The sequence below is a fragment of the Heterodontus francisci genome, chromosome 7, assembly GCF_036365525.1.
Source record: "Heterodontus francisci isolate sHetFra1 chromosome 7, sHetFra1.hap1, whole genome shotgun sequence".
NCBI lineage: Eukaryota > Metazoa > Chordata > Chondrichthyes > Heterodontiformes > Heterodontidae > Heterodontus > Heterodontus francisci.
In genome coordinates, this window is record NC_090377.1 from 95,248,717 (window position 1) to 95,273,940 (window position 25,224).

General features: G+C 43.1%; 1 protein-coding gene across 4 annotated transcripts in view; it reads left to right on the plus strand.

The window, feature by feature from the left end:
- Positions 1–25,224, plus strand: part of slc39a10 (solute carrier family 39 member 10) — a 140,964-nt gene that overhangs the window by 97,268 nt on the left and 18,472 nt on the right. For all 4 annotated transcript variants that reach the window (XM_068035663.1, XM_068035664.1, XM_068035665.1 and 1 more), the window contains exons 6-8: positions 2,439–2,562; positions 14,936–15,262; positions 17,202–17,282. In XM_068035663.1, the coding sequence (XP_067891764.1) occupies positions 2,439–2,562; positions 14,936–15,262; positions 17,202–17,282 (532 nt within the window). The remainder of the gene's footprint in view (positions 1–2,438; positions 2,563–14,935; positions 15,263–17,201; positions 17,283–25,224) is intronic.

The following is a 25,224-nucleotide window of genomic DNA, read 5'->3' on the forward strand; positions in this document are numbered from 1 at the left end:
GGCTCTGCAATGATGCTTCCCAAAGTCAGTAACCACCTCACACATGAAGATGGTCACCAAGCTGATTCCCCAGAAGGCTTATAAGTAACTGAACTGCAGGATGAGCTGGTTTCTTCAAGAATAGAGTAATTTGACCCCAAATTCATATGGATCTGAGGAACAGTTGAAGATGACGATGTAAAACTAAGTGAATTATTTTGAAATAGTTGAAATGTCTATTTTGTCTTAGCAGTTTGTTCGCAGGAGGACCCCATCAGTACTTTTGCAATTAAGATTATTAAGCTTCCAGTAAATTGTTTGGAAGGAGCAGAAGCAAGACTTGATATCTATTGGAATTTTGTTTTCTTGTATTTCTTTGGGAATGAACAGTTAGCGGTTGCAATAACCTTCTCATCGTGGAGCCCTTCCAGCTTTTATAAAATGATTATGCAGTTAGGACAAAATAAATTGTCTCAGTGAAAAGGGTAAATACCATAACAGCATAGGTTATCTGATTCAAGTTAGTCCTTAATGAATTTACTTACTTTGCCAGCATCGGTCACAAAATAACTTCTGCATCTAATTTTAGTATCTGTACTTTCATGTGGATCTGGCATTAATGATGTAGCTAAAGACTAATTTCTGTAGGGCCGGATTGGCCCTTTTTTACACTTACCCTTGCCCACAGACATTTTATGGGGATTTGCACTTAACATGCTGTGATAAGAAAGCCATTTTGATGCAGCATCCTCTACAGGGGATCTTGGACCTGTGTGAACAGGAAAAGCAACTGTGTAGCTTCTTAGTCAGATTAAAGAATTTTTAGTGAGTAAAACAGAGCCTGAACCAGGAAACATCAGTTAAGAATATTTATTCAATGCCAAATAATGTACAGAATGCATAGGATCCTTTGTGCCTATTTAACCACTTTCTCAACCAGTCCTGCCACCTTCAATGAATCGTGCATATATACCCCCAGGTCTGTCTGTACCGCCACACCCTTTAGAACTCTACCCTTTAGTTTCTATTGCCTATCCTCTTTCTTCCTTTCAAAATGTATCACTTCACATTTCTTTGCATTAAATTTCATCAGCCATGTGTTTGACCATTCTGCCAGCCTGCCTATGTCCGCTTGAAATCTATCACTATCCTCCTTTCACAATACGTCCAAGTTTGTGTCATCTGCAAATTTTGAAATTGTGCCCTGTACTCCCAAGTCTAGGTCATGAATATGGGGCAGCACAGTGGCGCAGTGGTTAGCACCGCAGCCTCACAGCTCCAGCGACCCGGGTTCAATTCTGGGTACTGCCTGTGCGGAGTTTGCAAGTTCTCCCTGTGACTGCGTGGGTTTTCGCTGGGTGCTCCGGTTTCCTCCCACAGCCAAAGACTTGCAGGTTGATAGGTAAATTGGCCATTATAAATTGCCCCTAGTATAGGTAGGTGGTAGGGGAATTGAGGGAAGGTGGGGATGTGGTAGGAATATGGGGTTAATGTAGGATTAGTATAAATGGGTGGTTGACGGTCAGCACAGACTCGGTGGGCCGAAGGGCCTGTTTCAGTGCTGTATCTCTAAATAAATAAATAAAATATAGATCAAGAAAAGCAATTGTCCTACTACCGACTCCTGGGGAACCTTCCTCCAGTCTGTAAAACAACTGTTCACCGCTGCACCTTGTTTCCTGTCACACGGCAAATTTTGTATCCATGCTGCCACTATCCCTTTAATTCCATGGGTTTTTAATGTTGCTGGCAAGCTTATTATGTGGCACTTCTTCAAACACCTTTTGGAAGTCCATATACACTACATTAACCGCATTATCCTCATCAACCCCCTCTGTTACCTCATCAAAAATCTCAATCAAGTAAGGTAAACACGATTTACCTCGCTGGCTTTCCTTAATTAAGTACGTCAACTTCACACTATTCCATCTTTCAATGCTGAATCTATCAGCAAGATACTGTTACAATGACACTTCTGGAGAAGGGCAAATTGGACGGCAATTTCCTGATTTTCATATTTAATTGTACATGTGCATAGACCAGAGGTTGCTGTCCGATTTGCACTTTAACAATCCAGGCTATTATGCTTTTCCTATATCATTTATATTTATGAGAAATATTTTCACCAGTGCTTTTAAGCTATCAATTTAGAAAAATGAAAGTATTACAAAACATAACTAATTGCATCTGTCTTATAAAGCTTCCTTTTTTATGCAGTGCTTGCATATCACAGCAATCCTGAATTGATTTAATGCATTATCAGAAGTACCCATGTGCAGCCAACTCCTGTTAATTCAGTCACTTAATTTGACTTATTGGCTAATTCAATTTTTTTTGTAGTGCAAAAATGATCAGGATTAAACTTTAAAGTCTATTTAGCTGCAACTGAATAGAAGATGTGACTTTAGAATTTTGAAAACGACTCTCAATATGAAGTTATATTTAAAAATTCTTACCAGAGCAAAAAGAAGTGGCTCAAGCAGAAAGTTCTGAGTGGAGAGGCAGCAGTGGGACGAAAACTGTCAGACCACAAATTGAACCGTAGATCAGAAGGTGAATGGCTTGACCTTAAGACCATGTCTGGTAAGTGTATTTGTTATCTGCTCAATAAAATAAACAGCTGAAGCTTTTGCGATGTACATTAATGTATAAGTAGAAAGAGCAAAATTAGATTTTTGTTTTGTTGAGAATAGCCTTTCAAATGTGCCTTCAACAAACTCACATACGTTTCTTACTAAAAGTGAAATATAAGATGTAGAAGTGTGATACCTATTTAGGGTGGCATGAAGATGTCAGTACTCCATTTTTTCCTTTGCTGCTTTAAAGCTGATGGTGAGGACAATGTATAGTGATCTATAATTTAAAAAAAATTATTCATTGGGATGTGGGCGTCGCTGGCTAAGCGAGCATTTATTGCCCATCCCAATTGCCCTTGAGAAGGTGGTGGTGAGCTGCCTTGAGCCGCTGCAGTCCATGTGGGGTAGGTACACCCACAGTGCTGTTAGGAAGGATTTTGACCCAACAACAGTGAAGGAATGGCGATATAGTTCCAAGTCAGAATGGTGTGTGACTTGGAAGGGAACTTGCAGGTGGTGGTGTTCCCGTGTGTCTGCTGCCCTTGTCCTATGTGGTAGAGGTCGCGGGTTTGGAAGGTGCTGTCTACGGAACCTTGGTGTGTTGCTGCAGTGCATCTTTTAGGTATGCGCTGCTGCCACTGTGCATTGGTGGTGGAGGGAGTGAATGTTTATGCATGGGGTGCCAAACAAGTGGTCTGCATTGTCCTGGATGGTGTTGAGCTTATTGAGTTCTGGAGCTGCAGCCATCCAGGCAAGTGGAGCGTATTCCATCACACTCCTGACTTGTGCCTTGTAGATGGTAGACAGGCTTTGGGGAGTCAGGAGGTGAGTTACTCGCTGCAGGATTCCTAGCCTCTGACCTGGTCTTGTAGCCACGGTATTTATATGGCTACTCCAGTTCAGTTTCTGGTCAATGGTAACCCCCAGGATGTTGATACGGGGGGATTCAGCAATCATAATGCCATTGAATGTCAAGGAGAGATGGTTAGATTCGCTCTTGTTGGAGATAGTCATTGCCTGGCACTTGTGTGGCGTGAATGTTACTTGCCACTTATCAGCCCAAGCCTGGATATTGTCCAGGTCTTGCTGCATTTCTGCACGACTGCTTCAGTAACTGAGGACTCAAGAATGGTGCTGAACATTATGCAAGCATCAGCGAACATCCCCACTTCTGACCTTATGATTGAAGGAAGGTCATTGATGAAGCAGCTGAAGATGTTTGGGCCTAGGACACTATCCTGAGGAACTCCTGCAGTGATGGCCTGGAGCTGAGATGATTGACCTCAAACAACCACAACCATCTTCCTTTGTGCTAGGTATGACTCCAGCCAGTGGAAAGTTTTCCCCCTGATTCCCATTGACTCCAATTTTGCTATGGCAACAAATGTCAACAATGCAACACTGATGAATGAATAGCGAGGTGGTCACACCGCAGGTAATGGCAGCACAGGCTGAAAAAGGATGGGCAGAGTAGTAGGCGCAGGCAGGTAGTGCAGGAGTCCCCTGTGGCCATCCCCCTCTCAAATCGATATACTGCTTTGGATACTGTTGGGGGGGGAATGGCCTCCTAGGGGAAATCAGCAACAGCCAAGTTAGTGGCACCACGGATGACTGCTGCACAGCAGGGAAGGAAAAGGAGTGGAAGAGCTATAGTGATAGGGGATTCTATCGTAAGGGGTACAGATAGGCGTTTCTGTGGCCGCAAACGTGACTCCAGGATGGTATGTTGCCTCCCTGGTACTAGGATGAAGGATGTCACGAAGCCGCTGCAGGACATTCTGAAGGGGGAGGGTGAACAATCAGAGGTCGTGGTACACCAAGGACATAGGTAAAAAGGATGAAGTCCTGCAACAAGAATTTATGGAGCTAGGTAGCAGATTAAAAAGCAGAACCTCAAAGGTTGTAATCTCTGGATTACTCCCGGTGCCATGTGCAAGCGAGTATAAGAATAGGGGGATAGAGCAGATGAATGTGTGGCTGAAGAGATGGTGCAGGAAGGAGAGCTTTAGTTTCCTGGATCACTGGGTCTCTTTCTGGCAAAGGTGGGACCGGTACAAGTTGGACGGGTTGCACCTGAACCAGAATGGGACCAACATCCTTACTGGGAGGTTTGCTAGTGATGTTTGGGAGGGTTTAAACTAATTTGACAGGGGAATGGGATACAGAGTGGAGGTACAGTAGGGAGTGATGCTCAAATATGGAAGAGAAACTGAGTCAGTCTGGAAGGCAGAGCAAATATAGACCTGTTAAGGCACAAGAGAAAAATGCAAGGCTGGATTGCATCTATTTTAATGCAAGGAGTCTTACTAGTAAGGCATATGAATTGAGGGCATTGATTAACACATGGGATTATGATATTGTTGCTATCACAGAGACATGGTTGAGGGAGGGGCAGGACTGGCCACTCCGTATTCCAGGGTATAAAATCTTCAGGCGTGACAGGGGAGGGGATAAAAGAGGAGGTGGCATTGCACTGTTGATCAAGGAGTCAATTACTGCAGTAAGGAGGAATGATATCTTAGAAGGTTCTTCAAATGAGGTCATATGGGTAGAACTTAAAAACAAAAAGGGGGCAATCACTTGGCTGGGAGTATACTACAGGCCTCCAAACAGTCAGGGAGAGATAGAGGAGCAGATATGTAGGCAAATCACAAAGAGGTGTAAAAATAATAAGGTAATAATAGTAGGGGATTTCAACTTAGCTAATATCAACTGGGATAGTCTTAGTGTAAAAGGCTTAAAGGGGGTGGAATTCTTAAAATGCATAAGGGAGAGCTTTTTGAGCCAGTATGTAGAAAGTCCGACAAGAGAAGGGGCAGTACTGGACCTAATCCTAGGGAATGAAGCTGGACAGGTAGTAGAAGTGTCAGTGGGGGAGCATTTCGGGGATAGTGACCATAACTCTAAGATTTAAGGCAGGTATGGAAAAGGACAAAGACGGGCCGGAAATAAAGGTACTGAATTGGGGGAAGGCCGATTTCAATATGATAAAACAGGATCTGGCCAGAGTGGACTGGGAGCAGCAACTTGTAGGAAAGTCTACATCAGACCAGTAGGAGTCGTTCAAAGAGGAAATAGTGAGGCTTCAGCGCCAACGTGCACCCGTTAAGGTGAAGGGTAGGACCAACAAGTCCAGGGAACCCTGGATGTCGAGGGATATCGAGGATTGGATCAGGCAAAGAAAAGGAGGCTTATGGCAGATTCAGAGCGCTGAAAACAGTAATTAGGAGAGCAAAGAGGGGATATGAAAAAACACTGGCGGGCAAGATAAAGGAAAATCCTAAGGCATTTTATAAGTATATTAAGGGCAAGAGGATAACCAGGGAAAGAGTGGGGCCCATTAGGAACCAAAGTGGCAATCTGTGTGTGGAGCCAGAGGACATTGGTGAGGTTTTAAATGATTATTTTGCATCTGTGTTCACGATGGAGAAGGATGATGTAAGTGTAGAGATCAGGAAGGGGGATTGTGATATACTTGAACATATTAGCATTGAAAGGGAGGAAGTATTAGCTGTTTTAGCAGGCTTAAAAGTGGATAAATCCCCAGGCCCAGATGAGATGTATCATAGGCTGTTATATGAAGCAAGGGAGGAGATAGCAGGGCCACTGACACAAATTTTCAAATCCTCTCTGGCCACAGGAGAGATACTGGAGAACAGCGAATATGGTGCCATTACTCAAGAAGGGTAGCAGGGATAAACCAGGTAATTACAGACCGGTGAGTCCAACATCAGTGGTTGGGAAAATATTGGAAAAAATTCTGAGGGACAGGATTAATCTGCACTTGGAGAGGCAGGGATTAATCAGGGATAATCAGCATGGATTTGTCAGGGGGAGATCGTGTCTAACTAACTTGATTGAATTTTTCGAGGCAGTGACTAGAAGTGTAGATGAGGGTAAAGCAGTTGATGTAGTCTACATGGACTTCAGTAAGGCTTTTGACAAGGTCCCGCATGGGAGATTGGTTAAGAAGGTAAGAGCCCATGGGATCCAGGGCAATTTGGCAAAGTGGATCCAAAATTGGCTTAGTGGCAGGAGGCAGAGGGTGATAGTCAAGGGTTGTTTTTGCGAGTGGAAGCCTGTGACCAGTGGTGTACCGCAGGGATCGGTGCAGGGACCCTTGCTGTTTGTAGTGAACATTAATGATTTAAACATGAATATAGGAGGTATAAGAAGTTCACAGATGACACGAAAATTGGTGGTATCGTAAATAGTGAGGAGGAAAGCCTTAGATTACAGAACAATATAGATGGGTGGAGCAGTGGCAAATGGAATTTAATCCTGAGAAGTGTGAGGTGATGCATTTTGGGAGGACTAACAAGGTAAGGGAATATACAATGGGGATGGTAGGACCCTAGGAAGTACAGAAGGTCAGAGGGATCTTGGTGTACTTGTCCATAGATCACTGAAGGCAGCAGCACAGGTAGATGATGTGGTTAGGAAGGCATATGGGATACTTGCCTTTATTAGCCGAGGCATAGAATATAAGAGCAGGAAGGTTATGATGGAGCTGTATAAAACACTAGTTAGGCCACAGCTGGAGTACTGTGTACAGTTCTGGGCATCACACTACAGGAAGGATGTGATTGCAATGGAGAGGGTGCAGAGGAGATTCACCAGGATGTTGCCTGGGCTGGTGCATTTCAGCTATGAAGAGAGACTGAAAAGGCTAGGATTGTTTTCCTTAGAGCAGAGAAGGCTGAGTGGCGACATAATTGAGTATACAAAGTTATGAGGGGCATTGATAGGTTAGATAAGAAGAAACTTTTTCCCTTAGCGGTGGGGTCAATAACCAGGGGGCATAGATTTAAGGTAAGGGGCAGGAGGTTTAGAGGAAATTTTTTTCACCCATAGTGTGGTTGGAATCTGGAACACACTGCCTGAAGGGGTGGTAAAGGCAGGAACCCTCAACATTTAAGAAGTATTTAGATGAGCTCTTGAAACGCCATAGCATACAAGGTTACGGGCCAAGTGCTGGAAAATGGGATTAGAATAGATAGGTGTTTGATGGCCAGCATAGACACGATCGGCCAAAGGGCCTGCTTCTGTGCTGTATGACTCTATGAATAAAAGCAAAATACTGCATATGCTGGAAATCTGAAATAAAAACAAACAATGCTGGAAATACTCAGCAGGTCTGGCAGCATCTGTGGCAAAAGAAGCAGAGTTACCGTTTCAGATCAGATCTATTACCTTTCAACAGAACTGGCAAAGGTTAGAAATGTATTAGGTTTTAAGCAAATAAAGCAGGGGTGGGGCAAAACATAACAAAAGGGAAGGTGTTGATAGGACAGAGGGTCACCGAGAATAACTGACAAGAAGGTCATGGAGCAAAGGCAAAGGGTGTGTTAATGGTGTGGAGAAAGACAAAGTTTTAGTGCAGAGAGGGTGTTAAATGACAATAATGAACAGCCCTGGCCAAAAGCAGAAACATGAAAAAAAGTGGGCAGGCACATGGTTAAAAAAATGAATTATAAAACAAACTAAAATAAAATAAAAATAAAAAACAAAACTCAAAATAAAAAAGGGGGGCCAGTCATGCTCTGAAATTATTGAACTCAATGTTCAGTCCGGTAGGCTGTAGCGTGCCTTATCGGTAAATGAGATGCTGTTCCTGGAGCTTGCGTTGATGTTCTCTGGAAGACTGCAGCAAGCCCAGGACAGAGATGTGGGCAGGAGAGCGGGGGGGGTGTTGAAAATGGCAAGCGACAGGAAGCTCAGGGTCATGTTTTCGGACTGAGCGAAGGTGTTCCACAAAACAGTCACCCAATCTGCGTTTGTTTCCACATTGTGAGCAGTGAAAACAGTATAAATTGAAAGAAGTACAAGTAATTCGCCACTTCACCTGAATGCAGTGTTTGTGGCCTTGGATAGTGAGGAGAGAGGAAGTAAAAAGGCATGTATTACACCTCCTGCGATTGCATGGGACTCCACTGACACCCTACGTCATTTTGACAATTTCCAGTTTTCTCGTCCTAACCGCCTCCTCTCCACTATGGACGTCCAATCTCTCTACACGTCCATCCCCCTTCAAGATGGTTTGAGGGCTTTCCACTTCTTCCTTCAACAGAGGTCCAACCAGTCCCCATCCACCACCACCCTCCACTGCCTGGCTGAACTTGTTCTCACATTGAACAACTTCTCCTTCAACTCCACTCACTTCCTTCAAGTAAAGGACGTTGCTATGGGTACTCGCATGGGTCCTAGTTATGCCTGTCTTTTTGTGGTATAGGTTGAACATGTTGTTCCAGTCCGACTCAGGCCCCCTCCCCCAACTCTTTTTCCGGTACATTGATGACTGTATTGCTGCCATTTCCTGCTCCTGCCCCAAACTGGAAAACTTTATTAACTTTGCTTCCAATTTCCACCCTTCTCTCACATTTACATGGTCCATCTCTGACACTTCCCTTCCCTTCCTCGACTTCTCTGTCGCCATCTCTGGGGATAGGCTGTCTACTAATATTCATTATAAGCCCACCGACTCCCACAACTGCCTCGACTGCATTTCTTCACACTCTGCTTCCTGTAAGGATTCCATTCCATTCTCCCAGTTTCTCCGTCTCCATCGCATCTACTCTGATGATACAACCTTCCACAACAGCACTTCTGATATGTCTTCCTTTTTCCTCAACCAAGGATTCTCCCCCACCCCACCCCACTGTGCTTTATAGGGTCCTCAACCATGTCCGGCCCATTTCCAGCACCTCTACCCTCACCCCTTCCACTCTCCCCCCCCCCCCCCCCCCCCAAAACTGAGACAGGGTTCCCCTTGTCCTCACTTTCCACCCCACCAGTCTCCACGTCCAAAGGATCATCCTCCGCCATTTCCGCCACATCCAGCGTGATGCCGCTCCCAAATGCATCTTCTCCTCCTCTCCCCTGTCAGCATTCCGAAGGGATCATTCCCTCCGCGACACCCTGGTCCACTCCTCCATTATCCCCGACACCTCCATATTGGGGAGACCAGACGCAGATTGGGTGACCGCTTTGCAGAACATCTTCGCTTAGTCTGAAAACAAGACCCTGATCTTCCTGTCGCTTGTCATTTCATCATGCCCCCCTGCTCTCATGCCCACAGCTCTGTCCTGGGCTTGCGGCAGTGTTCCAGTGAACATCAACGCAAGCTCCAGGAACAGCATCTCATTTACCAATTAGGCACGCTACAGCCTACCAGACTGAACATTGAGTTCAATAATTTCAGAGTGTGACTGGCCCCCATTTTTATTTTTAATTTTATTTATTTCTATTTCAATTCAGTTTGTTTCATCATTCATTTTTTTTTTACCATGTGCCTGCCCACTTTTTTTCATGTTTGTGCTTTTGACCAGGGCTGTTCATTATTCTGTCATTTAACACCCTCTCTGCACTAACACTTTGTCTTTCACCACACCATTAACACCCCTTTGCCTTTGCTCCATGACCTTCTTGTCAGTTATTCTCGGTGACCCTCTTACCTATCAACACCTTCCCTTTTGTTATGTTTTGCCCCACCCCTGCTTTATTTGCTTAAAACCTATTACATTTCTGACCTTTGCCAGTTCTTTTGAAAGGTCACTGACCTGTTAACTCTGCTTCTCTCTCCACAGATGCTGCCAGACCTGCTGAGTATTTCCAGCATTTTTTGTTTTTATAGTTGATGAATGAATTTTTGTGATCAAGATACAAATTTGGCACTGTGGGGTGGGGTGCACCTGAACCCTGTATTTCAGACTCCTCTATTGCATAAGGTCCCCATCCACGCACACACAGATTTCTGCTAGGATATGGCTCCAGGTTCAATACTGCAGATATTTTGAGGATCTCACCCTCCACCATACTCCAGCAGAGGCTCAAAGGCCATGGTTTATGGTGATTAACTTTTGTCACATTAAAGATGCACACTTTTCTCTATTTCTGCTGGTGTCAATTGGGTTCCCAATCCAAGAAAAGTATTCAAAATTGTACTCCGTCACAGCAAACATTCTGAGCTCTGGCGATCGATAATATGAATGAACGTATAAAAATGACAGAATGGAAAAGACCCACTGGTCCGTATAGCCTGTCCGGTATAGTTGTGATGTCTAGTGCATCACAATAAAGACAGTCCCTATCCACTCGGAGCCATGTAATGTCCTGGGAGAAATGAAAACCCAGGCAACTATGGGTAAAGTCTGGGAACTTGCTCTCTGACCCCTTTAGGTGATCAAAAACTGAAAGATCTCATAGGTCATGATTTATATTACAGGTTAGGGCAGCGCAGTGGTTAGCACCGCAGCCTCACAGCTCCAGTGACCCGGGTTTGGTTCTGGGTACTGCCTGTGTGGAGTTTGCAAGTTCTCCCTGTGACCGCGTGGGTTTCTGACGGGTGCTCCGGTTTCCTCCCACAGCCAGACTTGCAGGTTGATAGGTAACTTGGCCGTTGTAAATTGCCCCTAGTGTGGGTAGGTGGTAGGAGAATTGAGGGAAGGTGGGGATGTAGTAGGGAATATGGGATTAATGTAGGATTAGTATAAGTGGGTGGTTGATGGTTGGCACAGACTCGGTGGGCCGAAGGGCTTGTTTCAGTGCTGTATCTCTCTATGATTATGATATGTACTGATGTGATCTCCATCCCAACGAGAAGCAGGTCCAGCTATCCCTTGATAGAATGCAGTAATTCAGTGGTCACTGCACAAGCTGGCAAACTGTTTCACAGTTGCAATATTCTCTAGGAAAAGAACAGCCGCCTAACATCCAACCTAGTTCTGCCCTTGCATAACTTGTAAGCGTTTTCCCTGATAATTCTTAAACTATTCAGTTGAATATTACAAGGCTGAAACTGGACACAGTATTCTAACAAAGGATTAACCAAGATCTTGTACAAGGACAAAATGGTGTGCATTTTTTAGTGAATTGTTCTATGAATTCAACCAAGAATCCTGGTTGCTTTAGCTGTAGTTTCACGAGATTTGTCATTAGAGAGTGGTGCACCCAATCACTAAGATCTCTTACTTTCACTATTGACTTTAGTTCTATACCTTGTAGGATGTAAGTATGTTCAGCATTTGATCTACCCATTTTATTTTTCTAAGCTAAACATCATTTTCCAAACAAGTGCCCATTTTCCAATACGGCAACATCTGCTTGCGGTAGTCATGTATCCTCTACAATCTTAACACTCACCCACATCTTGGTGTCATCTGCAAACCTGCGGATCATTTCCCCAACACCTACATCTAAATTGTTAATAAAAATGGTAAATGGATCTTAACACCAATCCCTGTGGGATACCACTGGTAACCGGTTTCCAAAGAGATTCAAATTCATGACCACAGCTTTCTTTCTGCCTGTGGGAATTCAACCAATTCCGAATCCATCACAGAAGACTACCACTAATTCCACAAAATTCTATTTTTTGTAGAGGAGCCTCGAATGAGATAACTTAGCAAAAGATTTCTGAAAGACCAGGTAGGCTGTGTCTACAGGGTTACCCTCCTCTACTATAATAAAAGCAAAAGTTCCAAAGAAGGGTCACTGACCCGAAACGTTAACTCTGCTTCTCTTTCCACAGATGCTGCCAGACCTGCTGAGTGGTTCCAGCATTTCTTGTTTTTACCCTGCTCTACTAACCAGCTAGCTTCTTGAAAAAAATTCAAATTCATAAGCATACAAATCAAATAAAGATCAGAATGGTGAATGAACTGTACCTGTAGATGACATTATAAACATAATATGTGACTAATTTTTTGCACTGCTAAGGGCCCCTTGACTGCCCTTAACAGAACCAATAGGAATCAAACCGATCATCCTTAATATAAACAAAAATTGCTGGAAATACTCGGGTCTGGCAGCATCTGTGGAGAGAGAGACAGAATCAATATTTCTGGTCTGCGACCTTTCCTCTGAACTTATTATCCTCTTTGATAAGCATTCCCATTCCACAGCTCCCATGGTGAGGAGAATTACAGCATCCAAACACCTACTCTTTTCCTCTCCCCAAACGTCAGTCAAGCTGCCTGCTATAAACCTGCACTCCATTCCTGTGTAACAATAAATTGCCTCAAGAATGTACTCAAACCCCACTTCTTTCTCCCCTTGCTGAGGAAGATTTTAGCCTGCAACATTACACCTCCATTGAAGAATCCCATAACCTTCAACCCCCCCTCCCCCAACAATGCTAAGCAAAACTTCCCTCCTCTTTTCAACTGAATTTCCCATTCATAGGACCCCCTCTAGCTCCTTTATTCTCATCCCCTTCTCCCACTTCTGTCACCTTACTTTATCCTCTTCCACTGTCTTCTACCTCTTCCGTTCTCTATTTTTTGGGCCCTAGGAGAGATCAGGTCACCGCAACCTCCCCTCAGTAGAGGTGTACCCCCTCAAACAATTTTGGTCCATAGGGGCAGGGGTTTAGTTCGCCGCAACCTCTCTCCTTTCCCCACCCCCATTCCCAAAAAGCTGGGAGGTCCCTCCCTGTCGAGGTAGTTTCCATGACTTTGCTTCCCTATTCCCATCCTCCTCTCTGTTCACCCCATCTCTTCCTTCTCCCTGTCTCCTCCCTCTTTCTTCCCCAAGCCAGGTCCTTTCCTCTCTCCCCTTTCCCTCCGTGTTCTCTCCTTGGTTTTAGTCCAAATGTTCCCAAACCTGTAACCCCGCTTGACTTGAACACTGAACTTGCTCTTGACTTACTGTATACACCACCATGGAAATCAAATGGTATATATTGTTTTTCACTCAGGATCTCATGCTCCTTAGATTTTTTTGTGCTTTCCCCAGTGTCTTGATGTCTATTTTTATTTGTCTGCTGAACTTTTATTCTTTTCTGTTAAGTTTCTTTTGTATTCTCTTCTCTTTCCATGCTGTTGCTATCCCTCCCTAGCCAGCACTAAGAGTACTGGAGGTTCTGCCTCCTGAACTCTTGTAATGGAGGAGCAGATAAACATGAAGCATTATTCAAAGCAGGCACTGAGCACCTCATGTTTTTGAAAGTGTTGGGGAGCATTGTTGTGCAAAACAAGTATATATTCAATTAAATAAAAACAGGAATATGCTGGAAATGCTCAGCAAGTCTGGCAGCATTTGTGGAGAGAGAGTTAACGTTTCAGGTTGATGACCTTCTGTTAGAAATGGAAAATGTTAGAAATATAAGTTTTTAAATGAGTACAGAGGTGGGAGTGGGGAGAACGAAAGGGAAGGTCTGTTTTAGGATGGAATGTAGGACAGAAGGGGTGCTGGTGCAAGGCAAAAGGGGATGGTAATAGGACAAGAAACATAAGATGTATCTGGAGGAGGTGTATATGGCAAAAATAGAATCATCACCAACAGCAGCTGTCCAAAAACAAAAATAAACAAAAAAAACTGGGGGCAGAGGCTATGGTCTGAAGTTGCTGAACTCAGTACGGAGTTCAGAAGGTTTTAAAACAAAAGATGAGGTGCTGCTCCCCCAGCTTGCGTTGAACTTCATTGGAATGATGTAAGAGGCCGAAGACAGAGTGGTCAGAGTGGGAGTGGACTGAAGAGTTAAAATGACAGGCGATCAAAAGCTCAGGGTCACACTTGTGGACTAAAAGGAGGTATTCCACTCAGTGGCCACCCAATCTGCATTTGGTCTCCCCGGTGGAGAAGACCACATCATGAGCAGCAATTACAGTGTACAAAATTGAAAGAAGTACAAGTAAATCACTGTTTCACCTGGTGGTGAAAAGGAAGGAAGCTGTATCTCCGGCACTTGTATGGGAAGGTGCAATGGGAGGGGAGGGTGGGTTGGGGGTGATTGAGGAGTGGATTAGGGTGTTGCAAAGTGAACGGTCCCTTCAGAAGGCTGAAAGTGGAGAGGAAGTGAAGATGTGTTTGGTGGTGGCAGAAATGGAGAATCATGATCAGTTGAATACGGAAGCTGGTGGGATGGAAAGTGATTCTGGGTGGGGTGGGGGGAAGGGGTGAGTAGAAGTGCAAGAGATGGAACAGATGTGAGGGATGCCTTGGTTGAGGAAAATGGATGACCTATTGAAGCGCTGATATAGAAGGTTACAAAAAACAGATGCGATGGAAATGGAGAAACTGGAAGATTGAAAGAGTCTCCTTTGAGGAAGTGCAGTCAAGGGACCTGTGATAGTCAGTGAGCTTTTAGTACATATTAGTTTATAGCCTATCTCCAGAAATGAACTCAGAGAAGTTGAAGAAGGGAAGTGTTAGATCATGTGAAGGTGAGGGAAGGGTGGAGATTGGAAGAAAAATTGATGAAACTTTCTAGTTCAAGTCAAGAACAGGAAATGGCACCAATATAGTCATCAGTGCACTAGACAAAGAGGTGAGGAAGGAGAAATGAGTAGGACTGGAATGAATAAAATAATGAGTTAACAATTTAGGTAGTAACAAATTCAAATTCTCAATTACACTAAAATAATTATTTCTGGTTTCAGGAACAGACCAACAGGATGGTTTTGGTGAGCAACATGACATAACCCAGATTACTGACCTTGATGGCACCCTAGGATCCCCATCAAAGATATCTGTCACTCCTGATTTAAAGTCTGTTTACATTCATGATTCACATAGTGAAATTGATTATTGCGCTGCAAACTATGAAGCTAAAACCATACCTGAAAAGCATCATTCATACCATCCGCATCATTCTCACAGTCACTGCCATTCTAATAAAGAGATGCAAGATGCCGGAATAGCAAATATTGCTTGGATGGTTATCATGGGAGATGGCATGCATAACTTCAGTGATGGTCTGGCAATAGGTAAGAAAAAAAATCAGTTCCTCTTTCCAAAAAACGCAATTCCTTCAGTAGTGTCCTAGAACTATACACTGTTTAAAAAAAAATCTGCTCTTTTCTTAATCATTAAATGTGCATGCAAGATATTTGAATTATGACTGGCTGAAACTTTAATTATTCTTATACTGTTCTGTAGAATATAAATTGTGTTGTAGCGACATGCTTAAATTCCAATCCTGATACTTGGAGATTTTATTTTAAAATGTTAGGATATTTGGCAACAAAACTTTGAATACTGAATTCCTTTGATAGCTTTGTAGATAAGTGTTCTACTTCAAAAACAATGGGCTGGATTTTATGGGCCCTTCTGAGACTTCAGAAGCGGGAGATCGCGGGGTGGAGGTGGGGGGTGCGGAGGGCCAATCGTTAAGCAATCATGCCAGGGACTGGATAGTCCAACGACAGCCTCCTGCCCAGAGACCAATTGAGGCCCTTAAGTGGCTTATTAATGGCCACTTAAGGGTCTCTTCCTACTGCCACTCGGATCTAACCAACGGCGAGGGTTGCCTCTGCCAGATGGGAAGGGCGCCTTGTAAAACAAGGGGTCATCCCTGAGGTCCTGGGCGAGATGGGTCCCTCCTTTGTGGGCAATCTGTGGCCCATGGAGGGCCCCGGCCAGGAAACAGTGCACCTCTCAGGATCCCCCTCCCCCTGGGCTTTACAACCACACCCCTTGCCCCTGCTCACCCCCTAACCCATCTCTCCAGCACCTTCTGGACTGGCCCTGGCGACCCCACCTCACTTACCTGTGATCCGATGTTCCAGCGCTGGGCCTGAGTCCAAGTCCTCTGCAATACTGGCAGTGACCACTGCTCCCTTGTGGCACCGCCAATATGGCTGAGCTGCCAGCCCTGTGATTGGCCAGCAGCTCTTAGAGGCGGGATCCTCATCATTAAAGGTATTGTGATCCCGGCACAGGACACTTAACCTTCACAACACCGGAAGATCTCTCTGGGGTGGTGGGGGGGAAGCACTAAAAGGCCGAGGCGGCGTTCGTCCCACTGTTTTGGCCCAGCACTGGGAACCCTGCCTCCTCCACAAAATCCATCCCACTGCTTTTATCACAAAGTTAAGCCCCTTCACTTTGAGAATCTGCTTCTGCCTGTTTGCACTGTGCTTGCATAGTAAGCTTATATCTTTGGGAGATAGGACTAGATTTCTTATTGGGCTCAATTTAGAACTACTGGAAAAAACCCTCTAATGAGGGTAAGCAAATATGAATATTCAAACTTGAGATAAATCTGCCTTAAAATCCAAACATTCTGCCCCTGACATTACCAGAATATACACATTTTTCTATATTTCAAATGAAATATGTATTCTATAAAAGATTCTGGGAGATGTTTAGAACTTTAAAACATGCATATGCTATCTGACTAAACCAAAAACTAATTTTTAAAAATCCTTGTTAAAGGACAACCATAGTTTTCTGCTCCAGTATAGCAGATTTATGGAGGTTTGACCAAAAATTTTGCATTTTGAAAAATGGGGTGGTATTATGAATCATATATAAATGTATGTATTGATGAGCAATATTAAATTCTGAACAATCCCTTTTGTATTGCACAAATTACATTTCTTTCAGGTCAGAATTAATCTTAAAAATGACACTGGTAATTGCAGCAAGTACTTTCTACTGTACTATAAATTTCAAATTAAAACTAAAAAAAGAAAGATTTGCATTTTATATAGCACTTTTCATGACCTCCAGAGGTTCGAAAGCACTTTACAGCCAATAAAGAAGATAAAGGTGATTTTAAAGTTCAGAATGTTCAATATTAATATATTTTTGTATTTTGACTATAATTTCTCTGTTGATTGACTGGAGTTATCTGTAGATGCATGATACATAAATTATTTATACTCTTGTACTTGGTATAAAGGACTTTTTTTATCATTCTAGGAGCTTCTTTCAGTGCTTCCATCACAGGGGGTCTGAGCACTTCCATTGCTGTGTTTTGCCATGAGCTTCCTCATGAGCTAGGTATGTTTTTTATGATTTCCATTAGAATGAATTATAGAAACATGGGATTAAGCACTTCCTTTACCTTTTTAGATTGGGAAAACATTTGATTTTCCAAAATTTACTTATTATCAATATAAGGAACAAAATTTAAAACCTCTGGAAATTTAAGAGGGCAGTTTTGAGTGCCCTGTTACGTGAAGGACATAAAAGCCATAGAGATCATATAGTATAGGTTCACAAGGATGATGCCACACATGGGAAAATATAGTTATGGTGAGAAAGTAGGATTATTTCCACCAGCCAAAAAAAGATTAAGAGGAAAATTAATGGAGGTTTTTAAAACTTCAAAGGGCTTTTATTGTGTAGGGAACTGCTGTTTTCTTTGGTAGGGAATCAGTGACAAGAGGATCATTAATTTAAAATTGCAGCGAGATAGAGGTTAGGAGAAATTCCTTCATGTGAAAGATTGTTGGAATGTGGAATTCTTTGCCACAAGGAGTGGTGATGCAGTGGTCATTGCAACTTTTAAGGGAGAATTGGATAAATACTTGAAGCAGATGATGGGCCTTATGGGAACAGTGTGGGAAAGTGGGTTTAGTGAAAATGGGTTTAATTTTTGATGGCTGTAGCAAACAGCAAGCAGAGACACAATGAGATGAATAGCCTCCTTGTGTTGTAAACATGATTCATAGTAATTGTTGAGAATTTTCATCGTGATTTATGTGTGTGATTAGAAGATTCTCCCACTTTCTTTTAAACCAGTGCCAAGTTATGTAGTCACTCATTGCAGCTGCCCTCAATCAAACCAATTTCAGACTTTCTCCTTTGCTCGTCATAGGTGACAGCTACTTTTGTTGCTGCCTTTCGCTGAGGCACTTGGAGGTCACCAGGCTCACTGTTTGGGGTCTTGTCATTCACAACAGGGTAGGAAAGTATAAGGATATATTTTCTGGCAGATCTTTTAGGTCAGCTTAATACCTTACATAGGGATTAATTTTAGACATCCTGGTATTTTTAACTTTTAAGATGTGATTTATTTTTTAATCTATTGGATTCTCTTTTTTTCGATATGCCATGTCCACCAGATCTGGAAGATCTGAGTCAATTTTCTCAAACTTCATCTAAGGTGTCAAGCTAATTCCTTTCATAAACCATGTGCATAGCAAAGTCATTTTAATTTCTTGAGGGAAAGCTCTGCAAAAAATTCTCCCCAATCTCTCCACCAACATAATCAAGTGAATCAACTGTATGTAATGAATCTTCATCCTGCAGTTTTTACCTTTTACCGGTTGTTGTACATAGTATAAGATTTCCATAATCCCAGTATAATATGGAGCAAGAAATTGTTGCACCATATTATCAATTCTCTCATACTTTGGAACTTAATTTTGTTTCCAGTGTGCAGACTGGAACATAGCAATGGAGACTTTGCTAGTTACTTGTTTTTCATGGTGCAAGGACTTCTAGATAAAGCAGCTAATAGCCAAATGGATGATTGTTTCATCCTACACTGCTGCCAGCCTTGTAGGGAGTAGATAAAGAAGCTTTAACCTGTCACACAGCTGTTTCATAAACCTTTCTACATCCTAGGCAAAATTGCCACATGGTGCAATAGTCACATATTTGCCAGAGATTATCATGTAGATTGAACTAAAGCACACAACCAAGCCTTTGGTTCAGTCCTGACAGCTGGTGTTGCAACTCATATGCAGGGATTTCTCTCCCGGCTGCCAGAAATTGTACTACTTTGTCGTGTTCCTATGGTGTACTGGCAGATCATGAAATGAAGAAAGAGGGTAAATCATCTGCCTTGCTTTATTCTTTGATTGAAATTCATAATTCCCAACATCCATCCTACAAGATGCACTGCAGCAATTCAAGCCTCCTTCGACAGCACCTTCCAAACCGGTGACCTCTCGCCTAGAAGGGCATGGGAACACCACTACCTGCAAGCTCCCCTCCTGATTTGGAAAGATATTGCCTTTCCTGCATTGTTGGGTCAAAATTCTGAAACTTCCTTCCTAACAGTACCATGGGAGTACCTACACCACATGGACTGCAACGGTTCAAGAAGATAGCTCACCACCACATTCTTGAGGGTAATTGGGGATGGACAACAAATGCTGGCCTTGCCAGCGACACTTGCATCCCATGAATGAATACTAAGTAATTTATTAAATTTCCACCTATCTCCAACACTACACAAGAGCAGGCTTAGACCAGTCAGCCCCTCGAGTCTGTTCCACGTTTCAGTTAGATCACGATTGATCTGAGTCTCATCTCCAACTACATGCTTTGGTTCCGTATCCCTTAATTAACAGATCTGTCAAAAATGAAAACAGAAAAATGCTGAAAATACTCAGCAGGTCAAGCAACATCTTTGGAGAGAGAAACAGAGTTAATGGGCTGAATTTTACTAGCCCCTCGACATGAGGGTTGTAGTGGAGGGACCTGTAAAATACTTGCAGGAACGGCCCACCATGACCCCCGATGCTGGGAAGGCCCTGCTGCATTTTACTGGTGGCGGCGAAGCCTCGGTGCAGCCCGCCTTCATTAAAATATTTAAATCAATTAAAACGAAATGCAAATAAACTCACCTTGCCACGGCAGGCATCCCATGCTAATTTTACGTCCGCCAGCCACACCTTGGCGCTTTCGGAACTCCATTTGCAGTTCCGAGGCGAGACACTAATGGGGAAGGGGGGAGGAGTGAAATTATCAGGGCAGGAGAGAGGGTGAGCAGGGAAAACACTTTTTATTGGCTGTGGGGATGGTGGGAAGGGGTTGAAGGGCAAATGCGAGAAGATTAGGGGGGATATTTCGGGTCGGGAATAAAATAAGTTTTCTGTACATAGGGCAATAAAAAAAATCATTGGTGGGGTTGTTGGGAAAGGGCCTCCATCTAATTACTTATTAAAAGCAAATGAAAACTAATTTCCCTTTAAAAATGTAAATTTCTACGAAGAGCTCGAAGCCCTTTAAAAATGCCGCCGGCACCTGTATGGTGGCGCCAGATGCCATTGCCGGGGACAGAGCGGCCATCCCCTCCACTTCATCGGGGGCAGCCACTCCGCCCCCTCCATTTAAATGAGCCCCCGTGCGAAATATCACTGGGGCTCAGTGGCGGTGCTTCCGCACGTGAAGGTGGATGACTTCAAAGCATGTGCGGCGCGTTAATAAAACTCAGCCCAATGTTTCAGATTGGTGATCCTTCATTCGAACTGAGTGTGCTTAGAGATGTAACAGTTTATAAGCAGGATAGGAAAAGGGCTGAGGGGAGGAAAGAACAAATAGGAAGGTCTGTGATAAAGTAGAAGACAGGAGTGATCAAGGGCTAAATTTTACAGACCCACTCCCCCGGCGTCGGGGTTCATGGCGGGGGGGCTGGAAAATGCCTCTGGGAGGGGGCCGCCATGCACCCCAATGCCAGGAACGCCCGGCCCAATATTAATGGCAGCGGCGAGGCCTCGTGGCAGCCCCTCTGCCGCTTGGTGACGGGACTGCCAATTACATATGCAAATAAATTAAAATTAATGCATTAATTATACTTCTGTTCCTGCCTTGCATCCCGCTGTGATATCCCTGCCGCTGGCCGGCACACTCACACCTTCGGATCCCCGTCCGGGGAAATGAGGCAGAATACTGGTGGGGAAGGGGGGAGGAGGTAAGTTTCTCAGTGCAGGATGGAGGGGAACGGGTTCAAAGGGACATCATTGGTGTAGGGGATGGTGGGAAGGATTTTAGGTTAAGGTTTTTGCACTTGGGCGGGTGGGGGGGTTGGTGGGGGACGCGAAAGTCATGTGGACAAGGTAAGTGTTGGGGGGTGGGGAGGGCAAGTCATTTTATGGCTATTGGGGGGGTGGGAGAGGAGCAAAATTAACGTATTTAATTTTTTTATTCACTGTACCTTTTAAATCTTTAAATTTAGAGGTAGGGCTCAAAGCCCTTTAAAAACGGCATCAATGCCTGCGCATAGGCAGCTAACACCATTGCTGGGGGCGGCCAGCCTGTGATCGGGGGTGGGGGGGGGACCTCCCCCCGCGGCTATTTAGATGAGCCACCATGCTTAGGATCAGACTGAATGAGGGTGTTCCACAAAGCGATCGCCCAATCTGCATTTCGTCTCCCCACTGTAGAAGGGACTGCATTATGAGCAGTGAATACAGTGTACTAAATTGAAAGAAGTACAAGTAAATCGCTGTTTCACTTGGAATCAGTGTTTGGGGCCTTGGATGGTGAGAAGAGGAGGTAAAAGGGCAGCTTTTGTACCTGCTGCGCTTGCATGGGAAGGAGAGAGGAGGTATTGGGGTTTATTGAGGAGTGGACCAGGGGTCGCCGAGGGAACGGTGCCTTTGGAACACTTGGAGGTGAGTGGAAGTTGTTTGTTGGTGGCATCATGCAAAGATCTATCAATCTCAGTTTTGACATTTTCAATTATCTAGTCTCAACAGCTTTTTGAGGGAGAGAGTTCCAGATTTCCATAACTCTTCGTGTGAAGAGTGGCCTCTTCCTAATTTTAAGGTTATGGACCTTGTTCTAGAGTCTCTCACCAAAAGAAATTGTTTCACACTACCTACCCGATCAAATATTTTAATCATCTTAACACCTCTATGATCACTCTTTGATCTTCTATATTCAGGGGAACACAAGCTGCACCCCCTCTGCCCCCAAAGCCAATATATTCTTCCTGAATTGCGGTGGTCAGAACTGAATCCCTTGACCCCTAAATCTCTCTGCTCATCCACAGTTCCTAGCTTCTCACCATTTTGAAAATACTTTTGATCCATCTTTCTTTGGCCCCAAATGGATGACTTTCCCACATTGAACTCCGTCTGCCACAGTTTTGCCCATTTAATTTATATCCTTTTGCAACTTTCTGTTTCCATCTATATTATACTGTGCCTGGGGTATAGTTGCTGTAGAGGGCAGTTGGTAGTAAACAGGTAGTTTTGGTTCAGCATTAGGTCAAACCAAACTGATGCAAATGGGTCCCACCAATCTCTAGCGACATGGCAAAAATGTTATGTGCTTTATAACCTATGTTTGAACTCTTGTTTTCGCTTAGTCGACATTCAGACTTTAAAACTGTGTGGAGCCAAAGCTAATGTATCCCCCATCCAAACCTCTGGTTTCAAATTCATGTGTGTTGGTTTAACTGTTAGTCTATCCAGCTCATGTAACCAAGGAGAAAATTGTATTTTGTATTTTGGTCAACCTTGCATCTCACTGCTTTGTATCTGAATTACTGTGTTCACATACACCTGTTAGTAACTTTTCAGTCCTCAGTTTCTTTTGGGATCCAGTTTCCCTCTGCCTACTGTCTAATTTAAATGATTTCGAATAGTTACCTCAATATTTTTGTATTATTCCTGCTTTATTCAGATGTAGCCTGTTTCTCCTGTACCAGTCCTCGGTCCTGAAAAAACATTTCTTGTTACTTGTGAAAGTGATGCCATTATTTTTACATGAGATTGGCAGCCACTTGAGGGAGAACTTTCTTTAGTATACCTGACCAATTAATCTGCTGGTGATGGTGTTAGTTGAAAATGAGCAATGGCTAGGGAGAACATACTACCCTTCATGGGATTTTTTAATCGTGCCATGGTAGATTAAACACAGAATCAGACTCAAACCAGCACCTTAATTTAATGTCTCATTCAAAAATAATATCCCAGACCATTTAGCACTCACTGTCGCCTAGATTAAACTCCAGCTCTGGAGTGAGTTTCAATCCACAATCTTCTGATTCCTAACGAATAGCACAGTCAATTGTGGTGAGTTGACATTGCTAAGAGTAGACTTCAAAATGCTAAAAATGTAAAAAGTTAAAAATAATTTTGGTGTGATTCTCCTAAACTACTCAATACTTCCCTTGATAAATCTTATGGCTTTAGTGCTTGCATCCCCTTTTAGAAGTTTAGAAATCACCTCAGCAAAATGTACTTGTGTGCATTTTCATTTTTTCCTACAATACTAATGGTGGAATGTTTGGTACAGTTTCACATTGCTCTGACAGTCTGTGTTTTTTTACATTTGGCCTACACCAAAGTCTTTTTTGTAGTTGTCAAATTTTGCAGGTTCAGTTTTTAGGTTGGCAAGTATGCTTCCACAAAAACTCTGAATATTTCAATACCATTGACTGAATTCAGTAAGTTAGTAGAAATTAATTAGAGCAAAATAATTGTAACATGTATGCATCATTATAAAATTAATGTTTTACTGAGATTTCATTTAAACAAAATAATAAAGGGGGCCCCCTTATTTTTAAACTGTATCCCCTGGTTCTAGCCCCTCTCATAGGGGGAAAATAGCATCCACCCTGTCAAGTCCCTCAAGATCTTGTATGTTTCAATAAGATTGCCTGTCATTCTTCTAAACTTTAATGGATACAAGCCCAACTTTTCCAACCTTTCCTCATAACATAACCCCTTCATCCCAGGAATCAGTCGAGTGAACTTTCTCTGAACTGCTTCTAATGCAATTATATATTTTCTTAAGTAAGGAGACCAAAACTAGCCAGATGTGGTCTCATCAATACCCTGTACAACTGTAGCAAAAGTTCCTTACTTTTATATTCCATTCCCCATTGCAATTAACGACAACATTTCATTTGCCTTCCTAATCACTTGCTGTACCTAAATTTTTTGTGATTCAATAACCAGAACACCCAAATCCCTCTGTACCGCTGAGTTCTGCAATCTCTCTCTATTTAAACAATATACTGCTTTTCTATTCTTCCTACCAAAGTGAGCAAGTTCACATTTTCCCACATTATGCCCACTCACTTAACCTATTATTTACAGGCTCCTTATGTCCTCCTCACAACTTACTCTCCTACCTATCTTTGTGTCATCAGCAAATTTAGCAACCATACATTTGGTCCCTTCATCCAAATCATTTATTGTAAATAGTTGAGGCCCCTGCACTGATCCCTGTGGCATTCCACTAATTACAGCTTGCCGACCTAAATAATGCCCCATTTATCTTTACTGTCTGCTTCCTGTTAGCTAACCAATCCTCTATCCATGCTAATATGTTACCCACCTGCACCATGAGCTTTTATGGAGCTGAAATTGTTATAGTCTTCTGTTTCCAAACTTTGTTATAAACCGATAAACATCCTCTTCATAGAAGCAGCAAAATAAAAAAATAGACAAAGAAAAACTGTTAATACAGTGTTTTATTTTCCTGTCCAGCTTCCCATCCTCCACATCTAAAATTCAGCTACACCATTAATCCTGTCTGGCTAACCTACAATGGCTTGAAGTCCCCCTAAGCCTTAATTTAATTTTTTAAATCTTTATATTTAAATCCCTCCTTAGCCTTGCCCCTTCCTTCCTAAACCCTCACCAATGCTACCATTCCCAGTCTTCTCTCCCTTCAAATTCTTCATTCCTTTGGGGCTGGGCTCTTGTGCATTGCCAGTCCCCTTAATTCCACAGCTGGCAGCTGCGCCTTCAGACTCTTAAACGCCAGACTCTTGCAAATCCCTCCCTCTCTTCACCACCCTCTCTTTAAAATCCACTTCTTAGTGCATGTTTTTGATCACCCCACCTATTATTTCCTGCTTTGGTTCAGTGTCTATTTTTACCTTGCATCTTTATAATGTACCTTCTGATGCTTTTTTGTGTTAAAGTTGCTATATACATGGAAGTTGTTGTCATATTGGTATATGTAATTTCACTTGAATTAGATCAAAATGTCATTACTTTGATTCAACAATATCATGTTTTATTCTTCAAGCCCATAGTATGAAAGAAACTGGGAATTTTATACTAAACAACTTAATATTGCAACTGTCTCTTAGGAGGGCGAGCAAATCAAGTCTGTGTCCGACATGTAGTTTTGTATTGTGCAGCTGATCTTCCTGTAAACTGATGGCAGGCTGGGGGCCCAACTGCATTGGCTGACCATGGCGTTTTAGCCAGTGTGTGAAATATTGATGCTATGTATCATGATG